Here is a 21,351-nt window from a genome sequence, read left to right on the forward strand (position 1 = left end):
ATGTAAGTTTAAAAATGTTAAAATTTAAATGCAAATTCAGTGCAATATATTCTCAATTCCATTCAACTATATATCATGTTATGAGTTATTGTAGTCGGAGGCGATCTGGCGTAGAGGATACCATCCGTACCTCTCACGCTAAAGGTCACGAGTTCAATCCTCACTCCGAACATTCTTCCAACGGAATAAATCCGTTGGTCCAAGTGATGAATTAGCCAAAGGCTGAAAGTCACTATAATACAGCAAAAAAAAATATTGCAGTGTTACTCAAATATTTCGACAATGCCGCATTTCTTTTGTTTCCTCCAGGTCCTCCACACTCAAAGTTGTACGGATCGCCAACACCTAGGGTTATTACGGACAAAAGTGTAACTGTTCGACAATATCTACTAAATTAATCAATACATTCGTAATTGTGAATGCAAAAATAAATGAAAAAAACCTTCCGTCTTCTAAATTAAACAAATTATAATGCGCTGGGGAAGTTAGATTTCGATTTTTCGCACAATCAATTTCCTATTCCTATTTCTATTTTTCCTATAGGAGGCATAATCGAATGGTTTTTGACCTACATCACAATCCCCTTTATTTCGCGCAGCGAATGACGTGAGATGATTTAAGTCACGGTTGAAGTCGTGTACTCATATATTACGTTGGGGAAAAAGTAATCCATTATGTTTATGTGAAATTCAAAACTTTTTAAAATATATCGGATTGTTCGATTTGGGTCAAATATGCCCCGTAAAATTTGTTGCCATTCTAAAAGTATTTTAGCGACCTGGCTTTCATTTTCGCTTTTATAAAAGAAAAAGTGTAAAATGTCCTAGAGAAACTTCGCCGTCTCAACGTAGTATTACTTGCGTTATTTTTATTAGTGATGAGTTGAGATTTCTATGCCGAATAACACGCCTTGAATGCATTCTGAGAGGCAAGCTCTAGAATACGCATGACCGCAGTGCAAAATTTCCTTGACGAATAATTCCCGACCAGAACGGGAGTCAAACCCGAACTCCCGGCATGTTACGTGTGACGCCAACCACTCAACCACGGGTGCACAACATCTATTGTTAACACCCAGTAACTCACAACTGAATGGAACAAACAAAAAACAGCAAATGATTTTTTTAGTGTGAAATGTCACCTTTACAACGAGCCTACACTTGAAATTGTATGATCGATATTATGCGAGGTATTGATCACTAACCCAGCTACCGAGAAAATAATGGATTACTTCATCCCAACCTAATATAATCGACTCGAATATCAAATAGGAGTTGAAAAATTAGGTGGCTTTCAGAAATAAAGCGAGAAACATTGCTATCCAACGGCATTCGCCGCGCGGAATAGATGGGAATATGTGTTATTTTATCAGAGTAATACTGCAGAAAGGATAAAATATTTTTGCGTTTTATTTAGTTTTTTTTAATTATATTGAAAACACCATCCGCACCTAATTGATTTAAATCGAATGTATTGCCTAATAAATGCCTAATAAAGTTAAACTATCAAAATAAACTAAGCTATCATTGGTTGTCAAAGCATTACCATAAAATTGATTTTCAAAGCCATGAAAGATTATCAAAGTTGCTGTTCGATTTTCCGAACACATGGTACGATATGGGTTGAACAATTTCAGATTTATACTTGGAAATGGGACTTTCGAACTATGGAAATTCTGTACATTCTACAGTTTTTTTTTATAAGGCATAAATGCAAGCCAGGAAGCTGAAATTGGGAACGGTGTTTACGATCTCGGTAATATCACAGCCAACTATGCACAATTTTGGTTTCTTTGATTAAAAAACTGCTCACGTAAACACATCGGTAGTGACTCGCAAGAAGCTACGAGAGCATGGCTGACAGGTTTCTATGCATCAACCTCATAGTCGGGGGTCTCCGTAGCCACATTGGTTGCGCGTTCGCTTAGTAAGCGATCGATCGTGAGTTCATAACTCAGGGCCCTCATTGATCATCTTTGTGTTGTTACAGAATATCTACGTCCACGCAACAATCATCAGCGATGGAGATCGATCCACGGTCGAAATAAGATCGATTCATCCATACAACTGCTCTGCTCTGCCAGACACATCGGGCTACTGTTCTATAAATAACTCAACAATGATCAATCAACTGTCTCCGCTGTCCGGTGGTCCAACTGGATAATGGAAGAACAGAAAGAATAACTCTTACGTCTAAATGGCTACTATGTGAATGTACCATATGTAATGGTATAGAAGGAATACTGGCGAATGGCAACTGTGTAATGTGCTAATTATAGATATGATAACCATGTGACATGTACACGATTAAAATTCGGCTCTGTTACAGCTAAAATGCTAATGAGCCTTAAACAAATAAATGGGATAAAAAAAATAAAACCTCATAGTCCAGACCTCACACCAAGTGAATACAACCGGATTCTGTGCATGTAAAATGATTTGCCTACGAAAATCGATCGAGTTTTGCATGTAGAACATTCTCATTGATTTTTATAAGACCAGCTAAATTTTGCTTGAGAAGTATACTGAGAAAATAAAAAAAAAATCACGTAAATTAAAACTCTTCAATTCAGATTAAGGGAAAATTATATTAACTGCTAATTTGAAGTACTGAAAAATGTAACAAAACATTGGCTCAAAACTCTTATTACAAGCAATGGACAGAAATGCAGCCTTGTATACTTTAGGACGAAAAAGTAAACGATATTTCTAAAATCTGAAATCTGAACTTGTGGCAAAAAGAGTACCTGCAAAACCGTTTGCTTAAAGTTTGAAAAAATGGCAACAAATTATCGAGAAAAAACCATTATGAATATGCCAAATGAATTCATGCAATTTACGGATATCATCTTCTCTAATCTACTCTAATCTACTATAATCTACTGAAGTATCGTTGATGAAGTTTTTTTTTATTTTGTAGCAGGAACGTCAGCTCAAATCGATGATCTCACTCCGACTTGGAACCGGCTTTCGAAGTTGATCGATCTTCGGACATACCCTCAGAGGATTAGCTGTTAGATAACAGCGCTATCACATAATTATCAACAGTTTTTGCTTGAAAATTTAAAACGTAATATTTTTATCGTACAAATGCGACGTTTCATCAGAACGTTAAGAATGAAATGATTGTGCACCATATTCCAGCGAGTGCATTAATATAAACAGAATTCACCAACGCAGTTCTTTTCCTGTTTTGTATTTTCATTTACACCTGGTCGCGTATATTAAGCCAACAAGAACTTATGAATATGTATCGCAAACAGTCATAGTTGAAGTGTGTAGCTCTTTTCAAGCTCCAGTTGAATAAGAGATTGGTTAGTTTTATTTGCGAATAAAAAACTGCAAGGTCATCTTGATTTATTCTTACATATTGCGAATTTTAAATGGACAACAGTTCGAGCCGGATATTTGTGTATGTGGTTGAGCAGTAAAATATTTATGGTTTAAGCATCGTATATAATTATTGGAAAAAGATGTATAAAATTTTTTTTTCGGGGCGTTGAATTTGACGTTTGCTGACGTGCAATAACGTTGTACGTCACAGTAAGGTTATTAACAGCAGGAAATGTATGTGGATATGTGAAGTTTTGAAATGCTGATATCAGCAACGAATAGTTTGTCAAAAATTAAAGCGTTTAGACATTCATTGTGTTGTTTATGGTGATTAGGAAAAATCGTCTCCGCTCTAAAATGGAATTGAAACGTGAACAAATTCGTGCGACGATTTATTTAAAGTGGCTTTCTTCTTACATAACTCGTTGTTGAGCTACCTCATCCCTAAGATTAATTCAGTTGTAATGTGAATCATAAAGAGCCATACCATGCTTCAGACATACCCTTTCAGGTACTATTCAAGGTCGGAGTGATGTTGTTTTCATCTATTTGAGTTGTACTTAAAGCGTAATCACAGCGTTTATTATGTCGGCGTTCTTGTAACAAATTATCGATAATTAAATTAATTGTGCTACCATAAATAAACCACTGCTCACACATCATTTACTTCAAAGTCAAGTGTAACCCTCACGGCCAAAAAACAGGTGATCACCGTTAACACTTACCGCGGACAAATCGCGTATCTTGCTTAATTTTTTATAAGCCACAAGCCTGCCTATTTTGGACTTTATTGAGAGCCGACGTGCTTAAATGTAGGTTTTCAAGAGCGACAATAAATTTCATGAAAAGATGTTTATTTCTGCTTCCTTTGTGTGAATTAGACTTCAAGTTTTAATTGAAGTGTGGTTCTGTTCCATCTTTGTTTTTTGATGTTTTCGTTTTTGGAAAATTACCAGATAATTTGCCAGTTTGTGGAATATTGTCGATACATTCGGGAGGTAAAAATTTTGCGAGTGGGTCAATTTTACTTTGACGACAATATATAACTGCAAAGGAATTTAGCTTGATTAAAAGAACAAGTTCGATCGATACCAGTTCTCGAGAATTTTGATACAACAGGAAGAAGACAATCAAACAGTAAAAAATATTTTTTCCCGAGTTTTGAGTTCAGATTCCTAAGCCAGATAACGCACCTTGGCAAGCTCTAGTATACATACATGTAACCAGCTGGTTGGAAGATATTTCTGAGGCGAAAAATCCCCCGGCCAGAGCGGTAATTAAACTCCAATTTGTAATCAACGTTAATAAAACGCATTATATAACAACAACAGAATGTGTTTTCATAACACAATTTGTAACACTGTTGATCGCAAATTATGGTTCAATTCCCGTTGAAATATCGCGTGTATAATATAAAATAAGTAAATTTGTAAAATAAAAAAGAGAGTATAAAAGCTGTCATTCGCAATTTCTTTTTTCATTAGAGGCGAATGAACTGAAAAGTTTAAAGCCTCTTTAATCCAACATCATCATTCTTTTTTTATAACTACCCAAGCCAGCGAATAGTCAACAGCATATGGATATGCTCAGAGTCAATTTCAAAATTTACTTTGTTAATTCTCACTCTTTGCGCTTGCACAGCACCAGCATCTGGAAAAAAAAGAAAGCAATTGCACCGGCCGAGAATATAAAGTATATCAGTTCTCATTCCAGTGTCGCTCTATCAAGAGAGCGGTCAACAGCATTTGAATATAATAATTGATGGGCTTAGAATGAAACGGGTGTAAGTGATTTGATCGATTTCTCTCCATCAACTTTTTCTTCAGTTAATAACTCAACTGCAAAAACGATTCAATTTGAGTTTGCTATAGAATCCGATAGATGTAGCTCTGACCTATCTTCCACATAGTCAAATACAGCTGGGAATGGTCTATGACTAAAAGAGAGAGTCTCCTTACACTCCTTTCATTTTGAGCCCTTCAATTCTGTATCTCTACTAGTGATGAAACGAATAGTAGTTTGGCCGGATACCGGATACCGGATATCCGGCGGTCGGATATTCGGTATCCGGTATTCGGCAAATAAAGGATTACATTCCAGAAAGTAATAAAACCATTTTTACATAAAAATAATGAACTATGATTAAATTTTCCGTATATAATGAATATCCCTTAATAAAGTATCAAGTTTTCTGCAAGCAATATTGAACTTAAGGATCAGGAACAGAAAAGGTTACAATGATGAAATTGGATATATTGAAATAATTTTAATACTAAACTTGGAACTGTCTTCAGGTATGATCATCTGAAAGAGGGTACACTTGCTTCACCATAAATCAAATTAAACGAATCGAAAGAGACTAAACCTTATACGCGAAGCTTAAGACAACGTTTTGAGACTGTTTCAACGAAGTGCCATACAAAAATGATAGTCAGCATCGCGTCCAGGAAAAAAATCCATTGCCAGCGAAATCGACTGTTATGCGAAAACATTTTGAATCAACCCCAATCACGTTCCTTATATTTGGTGATCATTAACACTTTGACGGCCATGAGTTTCGACATCGACTTGAACATTGGGGTTTTTGGGGTCGGGAAGATTCTTATGATAGTTCGAGACTCCTGCAGGCTGCCATACAAACACAAATTTCTGCATTACTCAAGAATTAATCAAGCAAATAAAACCAAATTTGGCATGTGCAGGTTTTAGGCCGCAATAAATGTTTCTATGGTGGTTAGACACTTCTCCCCCTCTCTACGGGGGGACTGCCATACAAATGAAACACAAATGTCTGCATAACTCAAGAAATAATCAAGCAAATAAAGCCAAATTTGGCATGTGTAGTTTTAAGGGTGCAATAAAAGTTCCATGGTGGTTAGACACTCCTCCCCTCTCTCTAAGGGGAGCTGCCATACAAATGAAACACAAATTCCTACATAACTCGAAAACTAATCAAACAAATGGAGCCAAATTTGGCATGTGAAGTTTTGAGAGGGCACGAAACGTTTCTATGGTGAATAGACACTCCTTCCCTTCTAAAAAAGAGGGCTGCCATAAACATAAATTTCTGCATAACTCAAGGACTAATCAAGCAAATGGAGGCAAATTTGGCATGTGAAGTTTTTAGGGGGCACGAAACGTTTCTATGGTGAATAGACACTCCTCCCCCTCTCAAAAGGGGGCGCTGCCATACAAATGAAACATAAATTTCTGCATAACTCAAGAACTAATCAAGCAAATAGAGCCAGGTTTGGCACGTGAAGGTATTAAGGGACACGAAACACTCAATTGCATCTATGGCAGTCGATAGCGATCTCGCATAATAATAAATATATAATAACTAGTTGACCCGGCAAACTTTGTCTCGCTCGAAATGGAGTTTTTGTTATCAATGCGTTTTGTTATTTTCACATTCCAAATTTGGTTCCGTTTACTTGCTTAGTGGTCGAGTTATGTTGAAATTTGTTTTTCTTTCGTATGACAGCCTCCCTTTAGAGAGGGGGAGGGGTATCGTACCATAATAAAAGCATTTCTTGCTCTCTAAAACCTCCACATACAAAATTTTATTCCGTTTACTTGCTTAGTTCTCGAGTTATGCAGAAAAATTGTTTCTCATTTGTATAACATCCCCCCCTTGGAGAGGAGGGAGGAGTATTGTACCACAATAAAAACATTTCTTGTCCCCTAAAACCTCCACATGCAAAATTTGGTTCCGTTTACTTGCTTAGCCCTCGAGTTATGCAGAAATATGTTTTTCATTTGTATGACAGTTTTTTGTGGTATCGTACCACAATAAGAACATTTCGTGCCCCCTAAAACCTACACATGCCAAATTTGATTCCATTTGCTCACTTAGTTCTCGAAATATGCACAAAAATGTTTTTCATGTGTATGATATGGTACATAGTGAAAGCTTGAATGAATATTTTTGTGTAATTTTGATTGAACCACTAAAAGAAAAATAAGACGTAGTTTTGACGTAGAAGCAGTAAAGGAGCCAAATCAGAGAAGAGGTAACGTTTATGAGAAATAATGTCATGGTTGAACCTTCTCTGGAAAGTCGAAAAAATCGTTTTTCTGCATTTTCGAGAGGCTTATGTATCCAGAAATAATGTGTCGAAAGGATTTTCGATATTTCATCTCGTTGAAGAAATATACCACAAAGGAAGTAGCACTGCTGTACGAATCTTTAAACTCGGTTTTTTTCATAGACCCCATGTTTTTTCAGTTAAAGTATCCGTTAACAACAAAAAGAAGAAGATGAAGTAAGAAATATGTTTATAAACCACTGCAAATCAGTCGCATGTAAATATGTCGCTCGGAGTGCAACTGTAGAGAACAAAAACTGCAACATGTGAACGGAAACTGTGTAGAGAGAAGATATTGCAATTTAAGCAACGCCCGATGAATTTATTGACTCGTGAAACGGCCAGAGCACCAAAGCAGAGCATTTGCAATATATTTTTGTAAAGGTTTCCGAAGCCACAGCGGTTTCGCGTTCGCTTATTAATTTTATTAGAGCAAACATCAAATGGACTAACAAAGCTTGTTACTATGTAATTGTCTACCATATGAAATGTAGAACACAAAATTTTCAATTGTCATGTTTGTTTGGAATATGTTTGTTTAAAATATACGTAATATTTTTATGGGACCACCTCTCTATTCCAGAGGAGGGAGGGGTGTCATACAATCATAGAAATATTTATCGTACCCAAAAACTTTCACATCTCTAATTTGGCTCCATTTGCTTGATGAGTTTTCGGTTTATGCAGAAGTTTATGTTTCATTTGTATGACAGCCCCCTCCCCCTTAGAGAGGAGTAGGTATGTTGAACCATAATAGAAACAAATTCGGCTCTATTTGTTTGATTAATTTTTGAGTTATGCAGAAATTTGTGATTTATTTGTATGGTAGACCCCCCCCCACTTTAGAATGGAGGGAGGAAAGTCTATTCACCATAGATACGTTTCGTGCTCCCCAAAATCTTCACATGTCAAATTCCGCTCTATTTGCTTGATTTCCAATTTTTGAGCCAATTGGCTCAGTACTTTCCAAGTCCATAAAAACAGAAAGACAGAAAGATATAAAGACAGAAAAATAGAAAGACAGATAGACAGAAAAACAGAAAGACAGACAGACATCACTACATTTTTATATAGATATGAAATCAAGGTGTTGGTGAACAAACATGTAATCGCCTGTGACCGATTTTTCGATTTCAATCCGGATGTGAAGAAACTATTTCCACCGGTAATAGTGTTTTGTGGAAAACTGAATGTGGAACTTTGTTGTACTAAAGTGTACATTCTCAAATTCCTATAATGTTTATTCTCGCCGGATATAATTTCGTAGTCCTACGTTAACAATGCCGTCGTGTCATTCTATTTTTTTCTCAAGAAAAATACATCCAAACTACACGCATTCTTCATTGTCTAAATCGTGATAGCTCCACCCTTTATATTGGAAACTTTCGCTTAGAATTAAACGGTGGAACGATCAAAATTTTAGAAGAAAAGATGCTTTTCACTAGTGTCTTACTTATTATTTTTGTCATCGCTGTTTGTCATGTCATATAAGAAATCATTTCAGCAGGCATGTACCAGGGCGGCAGAGTATGCAAATATTACACAAAACAAACATGAGTAATGGAAAATTATCTGGCACAGTCAAGGTTATATGAGTAAGTCACGAAATCATATTTTACTTATATTGGATGTATCCTCCGTGACTTTCAAGTTAAATTACAGATTCGGACCAACTCTGAACCAACAATCAGTTGTTGGAAGAAGATTTCCCAATAATGGTTCGAATTAAGTCTCTAAAACGAAGAGTAGATTTATTGTACTGCATACATTGAAATATACAATTTGTGCTGAAATGAGACAATATTAGCATAGTATAAATAAATCTTCCTCTATTCCGAAAATGAATTGTATAGAACACAAATTCGAACTCCAAAAAAGATGATCAGAACTTTTCTTCTTCCACATCGCAATCAATCAAAGGAATCATAAGTAAAACAAAAAACGGATTTGAACAGTTTGTTGTTACAAACCGTAGCAAAATAGGCACACACTCAAGGCCATTCCTATTTGCTGCAAAATATTAACAAAAAAAAACAACACCCAGCGCAATAATTGCAGCTACGAGTGCATGTGTGAGAAATAGCTTTAACTAAACATGCACAGGTGAGCACTTTACGAAACAAGTAAGTACACTAACCCAAGGCAAGTCGGATTAGGTAAAGTAAATGGTTTAGTGATTTCTTCTTACCGGCTCAGCCGACCTTTTCCTCCTTCTTCGCGGTTCATCGGAAAGCTCTTCCGTTGATGCGTGCGTTCGGTGTAAATTTAATGACTCAATAATATTGCTTAGTTCCGTCGTTCCGTCTTTTGGGGGAACTCAAGGCACGTGTGACATTGTCTGGATATCTCATCTGAAGAAGGCTTGTCAAATAACCCATAAACGGCTTTGCTTTCTTTTAATTTCGCGCAATAAAACGAGAAGCTTGAAATGAGTCTTTGTTCTTGGAAGTCCAGTGAGGGATAATCTTTATTCGTGTACAATCGTCATGTTTCATGTGCAATAAAAAACTGTGTCGTGTCGGTGTAACGATTTCGCGCTAATTCGAACTGGTTTATCAGACATGCAAATTTACTACGTCAATTGCATTCATTTCAAAACCTCTGGAGGAATCATTGAGATTCAAGGCCACGGATGAATATGCTACTGCTAGGCATGTACCATCAACTGGCTTCTAGCGGCAGAGCAAGCAGTGACCAACCGGTTATTGTAGAATGGTAACATTTAAGAACAAGAATGGTATACAGACGCATATTCTTTTTATTAATTTTTATTCAAGCGATCACAACATTTACTCATATATTGGATTGCCCGAAAAGTAATCGCCGAGTTTTTTATTACATATAAAATAATATTTTTTCGTACATAGAATGAAAGTACAAAGATAGTATGTACATCATTTTAACGAATTGGAATATTTTACGGACATTTTTTTCATTGTGTGTTTAGAACAAGCGGACAAAAATATCGAACGGTAATAAAAAATCGATTTCTTTTCTATTTTTTCAAAAATTTTAATAAATGTTTGAATGACAAATTTCCCCTTCGTCTTTGATGATTAATTGTTCAATAAATAATGATCGACCAAAATTAGCTGCCGTGCCAGAAAATAATGATTAGGGGACATGTGACATACCGGAGATCCAAGCATCAATGGCTGTTGGTATGAATCGCACAAACATCTGGTCATAAACAAAACTGTTCACCCTAGATTCCACATGATTTGACAATTGCTAAAAAAAAGGATCGTGTACATTGGTGCAAAAAATGCTGAAGAAATTAGATTGAGGTGCGTCAAATGCCGTGTATAACCTCTACACAGGTGATGAGTTATGCATCTATGCACAGGAACCAGTATAGATCCATAGATTCATCTTCTGAAGCCAGAATCCAAACTAAAAGGATTTTACTGAGACCATACAATGCCTTCTTCAGCAACGAAATTTTATGATTGTTGAATGTGACATTTCAGGTACTTATGAATCCCCCAAACCAATCACTTCCGGTTGAGCGAGTTTTGAGATCAAACGGATGAACGAGCTTATTTTTCGGTCAATTCAAATGCCATTTCCCGGTTATCATATGACGCCAAACCACAAGGAGAATCCGCTTTTGATGGCTTACCTTGCTCTTTTAAGCTCCCCCTTCTTCCGACATTTTTCTGTCAATCCATTTTTTTGTAATTCCACGGCGTCTGGAATCAATTAGACCAAAGAAAAGTCTCAAATCTGTATGACCAATTCACTCCACAGAAATGTATCCATATCACCCGGGAAAATTGGAGTTATATGAGTTATAATTTTCAAAGTTAATCGATGATCGAAAAAAACAATTTTCCCCCATTTTTTCCACTACAAAAATTCATAACTTTTGAACTACTGGACCGATTCACATGATCGACATATCAAATTGAAGCTTATGAGTTAGTTTTCTTTGAAACAATATTAATTTTGCGAAAAATTTGGATTTTTTTTGTAATTATTGATTGAGTTAGTTTTTTATAGTTTTCTCGGTTAAAGATAGAGGACGCTATATTTTTTATATTTTTTATGGAAAGCTGAGGATTTTTTAACAAAACATATCTCGATATCAGAGATGCAATTTTTTTCGTTTCTGAATTATTATTTTGCAAATTTAACCTGTTTTGAGTCTTCGTTCAGTATTCCCATGTGACTAGACTAGACCTATGCGAATAGAATCCAATCTAACCGCAAGTGTGATACTTTTTCAAAGAAGATTATAGGCTTCAATTCAATATATCGATCATCTAAATCGGTTCAGTGGTTCAGAGGTTATGAATTTTTGGATAAAGGGAGAAAAATGATTTCTCGAACCAAAAATCATATCTCAAAAACGGAAAAATAGCATCTCTGATACCGAGATATGTTGTGTAAAAAATCCTCAGCTTTAAAAAAAAAATTAAAGAAATATATCGCCCTCTAGTGTAAAGCCATGAAAACAATAAAAAACGACTACAATCAATAATTACAAAAATAAAATCCAGCAAGTTAAATATTTTTTAATAAAAGGCTAGCTCATTGGATTCAATATATCGATCATCTAAATCGGTTCATTGGTTTCATGCAATTTCAAGACATTTGACATTAATTTTTTTTCGAAAACCCCGAAAACTCCCCCCTTGGGTAATTTTTCGATTTTCAAAAAAACTCAAACTTTGACCGCTTTGCGCCAGTCTCCCTTAAGTCCGATTGAGCTAAAATTTTGCATAGGGTGCTTTTTCGAGGTGGTGAACATTTTGTATGAGATAACTTTTTTCCCATACATCAATTGGCACCCAAATACAGTTATACCTCGATATAAAGCAACTTTATTTCTTGTTCTCGTTACGTTATATCGAGTTACCTTATATCGAAGCGCAAAAACTAATTTTCTATCACCAAGCAGTATTTATAAACCTTTAACCTTAAGATTAAGATAATTTTCATAGAAAAACATGATCAGTCTCGAGTAGAGGAAAAGGTCTGAAAGAAATTAAGTGAAATTGGTATCAATAAGTGATGAAACGGATAGGATACGAAACTGGATGACACTGCATTTGTGCATGAAGCGAATAAAGGATTACATTTTAGAAGAAATAAACACATTTTTACAAAAAAGTAGAACACAGTTATTTATAATAAATACAAACCCAACATGACTGCCACTACAAAATAGCGGACTGTATGTTTTCTCAAAACTTCATTAATATGGGTATCAAATGAAAGGGCTTGACTAGTAGAATACGGTTATTTATGAAACATATAAATCCAAGATGGCTGCCACTATAAAATGACGGACTACATATTTTCTCAAAACCCGATTAATATGGGTATCAAATGAAAGGGCAGGTCACAGTAGATTATGCAAAAACCAAATCCAAGATTGCCGCAATCACAAAATAGCAAATTACTTCATTAAACGGTTTTATTTAACTTGAACTGTTTGTATGTATGTTTGTATGTCTGTAGGGTTATCCCATATTAACAGAAATTTGAGCAATAGGAACTGACCGAATTTATATAAACACCTTTATCTCTGCTGTCATTTTAAAACTGCTTATCTTGAAAAATCCAACCACCGGTCAACCAATGGCCACCGCTACAAAATAGCTGACTCCATATCTACTCCAAAAAAAAGGTTGATTGAGATATGTGTATCAAACGAACGAATTGACTAGGAGAACACACTATGTATTTTCTGCAATCCACTTAATATCGGTATCAAATGAAATTATTTGACTGATAGAATACAGTACAATGGTTTTATTGTAGAGAAATATTCTAATGAAACAGATAATGTACTAAAAGCTAGAAAATAATTAGGCAAGTAGCAGTTAGCAATTATCACACCTCTTCTTCATTAGTCTAGGGCATTGATAAGATTGCTATGCTACGCAAGCTAGCTAATGATTTGATTTGTTAAGATGTTGTTTTTTTATCTTCACTAATTTTTGTCGGCCTATTTCCGCCACTTCAGTGCGACTCACCGACATCAGGGATGCGACTACACCTGTTCCTACCTATTAGACTCAACAACTCATGAGTCAGGCCAACTTCTTTTACTTTCCTTCCGAAGGAGGACGTAGCCAGAGATTTTTCGCCTCAGAAAATCCCAACGACGCCAGCTGAGAACCCAGGCCGATCGGATTGTGAGGCTGTTACGCTAACCACACAACCACTGGCGCCGTCCGTTATTTATGTTGTGTTAATGAGAAATTGTGGTTTTTTTTCAATATCCGGTATCTAGCCGGATAGCTCAAAAAAATGCCATAATAATACCAAGTGGAAAGACCGCCCAAGAATATCAGGTTGAAGTCATGCGTGGACTGTAATACAAAACAATCCGTACATTGCTTTTCCACAAGCTCTTTTTTATCAAAAAATAAAAGTGAGTGACTTACTAGAAACATTCATTAAAAATAATTTATACTCCAGAAACTATTCCTGTATCGTTTATTTTTACATCTTAAAAAAATACGCTAAATCGAGGCAAAAGTTACGTTATATCGAGTTACGTCATATCGAGGTTGCTTTATAACGAGGTTGCCTTATATCGAGGTATGACTGTATATACATGTAACAGTGGAGGCGAATAACATACCTAATACGACTATTCTCTTATGTATATACCTGAGTATTGCGGATAGAATCATATTGGTAATCAAAAAGAATCCAATATAAATGTCAGAAGAGATTTAATAAGGGGGGAAAAGTATTACTTTTCTTATAATAATACACTACCTAGAGAAAATATTGTTATTAATAGTAAAAATAATCGAATTAATAAAAATTAACGAACTATATTTTTTCATCAATTTTAATTTTCATCGTTTCAAATCATAAGGGTCCAATTGACATTTTGGCAGATGCTAAAACTTCACTATTATTGACTTCTATATTTCTCTAAAATCGAATATAACTCACTTTACTTCTCGACTAATGTTAGGTATTATTATTATGAAATTAGAATTGCATTGTTTGAACTTATTTCTTTCATTAAACAATTAATAAATACGAATTATACAAATTACAACATTTACCTCAATTCTGGTTCGGTCAAAAAGGTAATTAAACAAAGCCCGAGTCACGAAAACGTTTGCTAATTTTATAGGAGAAACATCTGACAGCATGCGGGAAAAAGACAGCTTCGGGAAAAAATGTGGAAGAATTTTTTTTCAAGCAAAATTGACTTCGCACCACCTAGCTTTCAAGTAATAATTATATAAGTTGAAGTGAAAATTTTCATTCAAATTTTAACAATTGAAACTGCGTCTTGCTAATCTGGAAGAGATTATTTGCCTCTCTGAATAGATATTACTACTAGACGGTGCTCGACAGGTGTTGCCACAGATTTATCTGGAAAGGTACAGATTTTTTCGTTATTTTTGGTACAGATTCTGTGCGGTACAAATCACAGATTTTCGTAGTACAGATTGATACCGTTTTTTTCCACGTGTGAAATTTCTCTTTTTTTTCTCATCATTGAATTTTTTTGAATATTCCAGTTATTGTTGGCGTAAGAGGAATGATATTAGATGAATAAATTTGAGTGGCACTTTTCCCTCTATTCCACATGGCGAATTACGTGAGATGACTGAAGTCACAGTTTTACCGAAGGCGAGCTGTGTGACAATACTCTGTCATTGAATGAGATTTGCAACCGTGTCCTCATATGTTATCCACAAGGAAATCAAGGCTAAAGTGGCCTCCAGAATGAAGTGAGGATTGTCAGGACCTACGGCATCAAATTTTACAGAGGAAATCCCAAGAACAACATCATAATCACGAACTGATGTAAACTTGAACTTATCATTCAGTGGTTTGAATGATGTGAAAATATTATCGTAAACAAAATTCGAAATATTCATTCATCTCGTTACTAGAATGACTAAACAGCGCTTGAAGATAAAGCTTTTTTCAACTTATTCCGTAATTTTTACTGGAATTAGAAGAAATATTCAACAAAAAAAAAGTTTATTTGGCTACATTCATTTAACTCTTCACTCTGATACGTAATTGTTTATACATGATTTTGAAAACTACGGATTTTGCTTCACGTTATGATTCGGTTTAATTTGTGCCTTGAAATTTCTTAAAACCACCCTTCTTTTTTACTTTCTGGATATAAGATGGCGTCGCCATTTTCGTCGCTTCTCCCGATGATAACTTCGGGTTTCGTTTGAAAAGAAATGAGCATTGCGAACAGCTGCCTTTGCTTTTTCGTCATTTCAAGTCAATGATTAACATCCCGAGCATGCAGGATCGTTTCGCGACTCACTTGTTCCGGTATCACTATGATGGAAACAAACAAGGTTATCCGATAACCAATGCCTACTGTGACTTTATACGCTCTTAACGTAGTTCAGTATTTTTTGTGTTCAACCTTTTTGAAATTATAAAGAAACCATGCTCAGACAACAATGCTGTCAGCCATTGACATGTAACTGAGTTTGCGTAAGTCGACATTCTTAAAAAAATTGTCCCTTTCTAAAATCGTTGATTACTTTGGTATTATATATAGGGTGAGAGTTAGGCAATCGAGCATTTTTTGGAGCCTGATAAAAAATTATGCTTCGGAATCCCTTATATGAGGAAATCCCAAAAGAGTCGTCGGACCCTCATAGTTTTGAACTATGTATCGGTTTTGGAATTTTGTTCACAACATTTCTGAATAACATACGAGGTCATACACTTTTGCCATAGGCAATCAATGATTTATCATCGTTTTTTCTCGATATAGAGCACCGCTTAATGAATCAATGTTACACTTTTTCACGTTACTTCTACCTACCTTCATTAGCGCGAACCTTTCGTCATCTTGCAATGCTGGCGTTTTTGATGCCATTGTGGAACCACAGCTGAGAGCGCTTGTTTCAAACAACGCTTATAATTTTTTTTCCGATTGTAGGCTATACTGAAGTGACAAAATCTTTTCCCTGTAGCTTGCAGCTGTTGACTGATTTCTATCACACACTCTAATTGCTCACCGCTCTTCCTTATCTGAATGAAATGGCAAAGAAACTATATTTTCGAACACTTGCCAAAGAATGATTTTAATAACGCGAACACTTCGATGAGAAGAGGAGCTCGATTCAAGCACGATTTTATGAAACCGGATGGAATCACTCCACGCAATAAGAAAGACAGCTGATTAGAATGCTACTCCACAATGCGTTCAGCAAATGCGCGTGAAATAACAGCAAAACACAACAGTAAAATTGAAATGGTAAGTAAAGCGCGAAAAATAAAAGTACTGGTAGCCACTTAATGTATGCAAACACAGTAAAGTGAAGGAAAAGTTCACAATCCGTAAAGAGCAATAAAAGAGAAATTCCGAAACACCACAATCCGTCTGCACTATTTGCCGAGTCCGATGCGCACACGTTTTCGGTTGCCGTAAAGCTGCAACTTAATACGTAACAACAACGACAACAACGAAAAAACGGTTCCGCAAACCGTACTCTATTTCGAGAATATAATACGTTCAAAAAAGAGTGGAAAAATATTGATAATTTTTCCACGGTGTTTATTAAACTTCCATCCGCAACCCGTCGTGAATCACACGAGACTGACTGACTTAACCTATAGCAGACTTAAGTCTCGGAGTATTTTGTTGCTGTTGTTTTTTGTTTTGTTTTGTGCTCAATCAGCGGAATACACCTGCGCTCGGTATGTGTCCGGAAAGTCGACAGTGCTCAACTTTTTTTTCCTATATGAATTATGCTTCTCTTTGGCTATTGCGAAGCCTCAAAAGACAACTTGTGAGAATGTGATTTATTTTTTCACTCTTTCCTCTCGAGGTTTCTCGTTTATACTCTCATTGTTTAACTCTTCGATGCTCAAGTGGTATGGCAAATTAAATGTAGCCTTACTTATTGTAAACTATTGATTTACTATTCCTGGCGTCACTTACTGTTTGCTAGGATTGCTTCTCTCTCTTTCCGTTGTGTTTAATAGCAGTTTAAAATGTGTGAATGGAAAAATTGTGAATACATAACACGAAATATACAGTGAACATACAATTTCGTAAACTGTTGTTCAATATAGCTACAGAGCGTGTATTGCGAAAAACGGAACCGGATTTGATTTTTTTAACATACCAGGTCAACGTAGACTCAGCAAAGAAGAGCTGAACACAAAACTGAAACTAAACGTATTGAACTAGAGGGGGTCGGAATAAACGAATATCCATGGAGCCCCAGTGGTTAGCGATGGTATGATCTACTGCAATGTGTTCAAAGTGGTAGATCGTGGTGACGGAAATAATAATCAAGAAACGGCGCATTAACAACGGACCCATCACCCATCGACCAGGTTTATTGGCGAAGGAAAGCATAAATATTACTTTTAGATATAGAAAGCCGATATTATAGAACTCTATCCAGTATTCCGATTAGATTAGGTTCGGTTTAGTTCGATAATTAGCACAGACTGCGACCAAAAATGGAAAGTCATATGCTGTCTGTCGAACAATTGTTTATGGTATCGATAAAACGTCTATTAATAATCGTGAACATTCTGAACAAGTTCGTGCCCACTTACACAGTTGCTCGAAAGGTGTATTTGACTCATTACTTATCTAATCGCGGAACCGTGGATTAATCTGTCTTTGGTGTGTCATTATTAGCACATCTTCCAAGTTCAATGTGACAATTCGTAGCTGATTTTATATTGTATTTCAAATTGTATTTTTTAGAAATTATTGAATCTTTTGAAGCAATATTAATTGTTTCGATTAATAGAGTATGTTCTTTGATATTATTTGTACACGTTTTTCTTCGATCACTATTACACTTTTTTGAGTTTTTATTTCGATTTCGATTATAAGAGTTTTTTATTGTAAAAATATGCGCTGAATATTCAAATTCCATCATCAAAATCTTCTCCTGAAAATCTAGGCCGAGTTTAGATCGCGGAAGCAGCTTTGAGTTCGCTCCTTTCTGATTGAAGGATATTTTTCTTAAAATGGCCTGCCGACTTGCAAGCGTGTGTCTGAACTTGCCACTCGAAACACATAACAGATTTGTGTGTACTTAAGGAAGAATAAGAAATTATATATATTATATTAGAATAATATTTATTCCGTTTCATCATTATGTTTTTGTTGCCTTCTCCTAACCGAATCAGAGATGCATCTCGAATACGTTTGCTTAGCGCAAACTTATAACTCGTATATCGTTTTCTACCCATGATGTTTTTCCCGCGCCACAATAGCCTACTACTCTTTTTCTGAGCGGTTGTTTCTGTTGCAGTTGTTTTCTGGAGTTGTCAGTTGTTATCAACGAGCCAAGGTTGACACATTCCTCTACCAGCTCGAGCTCGTCGCCGTCGATCACAACACTACTACCAAGAAGGATTCTGTTACGATCAGCCACTCTTGCTAGCATGTATTTAGTCTTCGATGCATTGATCTCAAGTCCAATCAGCTCTGCTTCGCCTTTCAGTCGGATATACATGTAGGCTACCGTCGCATCTGTTGTTATGTCCACGTAGAGGAACTGGCCCATTCCCCTATAGGAAAGTATTGTTTTGTGAGATCTGAGGGCACATATTGTTATGTTTCCCTCACAGAACCATTGTATAGATTATTTTCAATGAGATATAGGAAATATCAGTGCTTTGAAATGGAAATTTTACAAGTAATAGTCAATTTTCAAAGCCGACATAAAAACGGAGTTCACCAGTGCGGATGAAACCAGCATCCCATGGGGGTAACACCGGTACCTTTAATTTGTCAATTAATATACTTGAAACCAGTGTCCTATCCGCACATCATTTTCTCTGTCTGGTTAAAGTTTTTCCTTCTGCCGATCAAAATGTACAACACTGCTGCTGCTGCTCTGCTGCTGTCCAAAGTGTACTCCGCTACTGTCCAAAGGGCTAGTTCCTCTGCTGCTGCTGTCCGATGTGTGCTCTATTGCATCATTCATAAGAGCTCACTCGATTCGATTCGATTCTTTGTTTTCAAGAGGCTTTAAACTTTGCAGTACATTCGCCTCTAAGCTCACTCGAAATTGCGTGGCTGCTTATAAGAGGCTTTAAACTTTGCAGTACATTCGCCTCTAAGCTCACTCGAAATTGCGTGGCTGCTTATATAGCGATTCACTCTTATTTCCTCCTGATAATTTGCTCTCTTTTCACCTACCCATGGATATGCACTGGTATATACGATTGAATAATAATATTTATGCTTTCGATTTCCAACATACAATCCGATGAGTTATTAGTTATATTTATTTATCCAACATCCCTTTCCTACAACTAGCTGAACTAGTTTAACTGTGGCAACCGATAAATAGTAGGTATTCTAATTATAGATGTCGCTATCGAATATAGTTCGAAACGCTCAACTGATTTCGGAGATAGGGTCGGAAACAAGGCCCGGTGAACATGGAGTATGGAAAAGAAAGGAATTTGATATTCGGCAAATCTATCATGCGGCACCTCAAACCACACCACAATTCAATCCCTAGTTCGATGGAATCTAGGTCCTAGTTTCGTTCTTACCACATTTCACAAAACGTGTAATGTAGACCTGGGGATTCCAAAGTCTTGGAAGCACGTTTGACAGAAACTCCACCATCGATAGCCTTTTTTGCAAGGGTGAGGTTCTCCTGGGACCCACTCTCATAATTCGACTTACTTGGGAGCTGCGAGGCATTTGAAATAAATGGAAAATATGTCCCAATAACCTTCAACTAATTAAAAATCATCCCGGGCTTACTCCACTCAAAGGATGATTAATGTATTGCTTTCACTTCATTCAAATCGAATCCCAGTGATAGTTTACAATCCAGGGGACAAACAACGAAAAAGGATTAGAAATCTCATTCAAGAATAAAAAGTTAAATTCCACTACCGAAAAATTACATCCGGTTGCACATCATCGGCACTCACGTTTGTTTTGATTAATATTTTAACATTTGACGAATCACGATGGATTGGATTTGAATTAAAATGTCAGTGTTCAAAAAAATGATTAATTAGAGTTTTCTAGTGAAACTCAAGGGGTGCCGGTCTTACCCCCAGTTCCCCTAAATATTTTTATCTTGGTGTATGTTGGTGTAGTGGACAACAATATCGGGAAGAAATAAAAATCATCAATGTTTCACTAAGCGACTCTCTTTAATCGACGATGAAGTATTTTTGTGACGTGATTTCAATGAAATTCCACATTCACGACTGGGCACTTCAAATAGTTCAAAAGCTTGGGAATCAAGCATAATTTTGTATATAGAACCGTGATACTTCCTTACTTAGATGAACGACAAAGATATTGCCGGTCGTGTTCAGTTGAAAATGAAGGATAAATAAAGTTCTCTAGAGAACAAATTCATTTTTTTCCAAAAAAATTTGTAGGGAAGGGGGGGGGGTTTAGTTGGTCATATAGGTAAGTTCGTCAGTGACGATATCTCGGGTTCTGAGCGTCCAAAAAATTAGCGATCTATGGATGAAATATAGCCGATTACTGATGCAATAAAATAAGTAAATCGGCAAAACTTTGTATTAAGTAGGTTGAAAAATATGGACATGGTTCCGATTTTCCCAAAAATCATTCACAGGTTGTGCATTATAAAATTTGTTTTAAAAATGATTAATAATCATGAAAAAATCGGTTCTAACGTAAAACAATAGTTTATTGTACGTCATAGTTTTAAATGTTAATTGAAAACACTGCTAAAATAATTATTATTGGATTTTTACGAATTTTCATTTCTATATATAGAGGGGCTAGTTGGTCACACAACAACCGGGCTAGTTGGACATACGAATAGCACGGTTGTAGAAATTTCCCGTCTGAGAGCAACGCAAATAACATTTTCACGTATGCCGTTTTTCATTGTGCAAGCTATAAACAAATATAGAAAGCATATGCTCTACTGCTAAAACCCGTGTATTTGAAGCGAGACAAACTAATACCAACCACAGCACAA

The 21,351-nt window shown here is 36.1% G+C and overlaps 1 protein-coding gene across 2 annotated transcripts in view; it reads right to left on the bottom strand.

The window, feature by feature from the left end:
* Positions 1-16,977, bottom strand: part of LOC129770369 (SEC14-like protein 2) — a 33,617-nt gene extending 16,640 nt beyond the window's left edge. Inside the window, exons 1-2 of one of the 2 annotated variants that reach the window (XM_055773157.1) lie at positions 16,900-16,977; positions 16,209-16,417 (exon numbers count right to left, since the gene is read on the bottom strand). In XM_055773157.1, the coding sequence (XP_055629132.1) occupies positions 16,209-16,262 (54 nt within the window). In that variant the 5' untranslated portion in view covers positions 16,263-16,417; positions 16,900-16,977. Of the gene's footprint in view, positions 1-16,208; positions 16,418-16,878 lie in introns of both variants that reach the window. The other variant, XM_055773156.1, reaches the window with a different exon arrangement.
* Between the last annotated feature and the right edge of the window lie 4,374 nt (positions 16,978-21,351).

This window comes from Toxorhynchites rutilus, chromosome 2, assembly GCF_029784135.1.
Source record: "Toxorhynchites rutilus septentrionalis strain SRP chromosome 2, ASM2978413v1, whole genome shotgun sequence".
NCBI classification, from domain to species: Eukaryota; Metazoa; Arthropoda; class Insecta; order Diptera; family Culicidae; genus Toxorhynchites; species Toxorhynchites rutilus.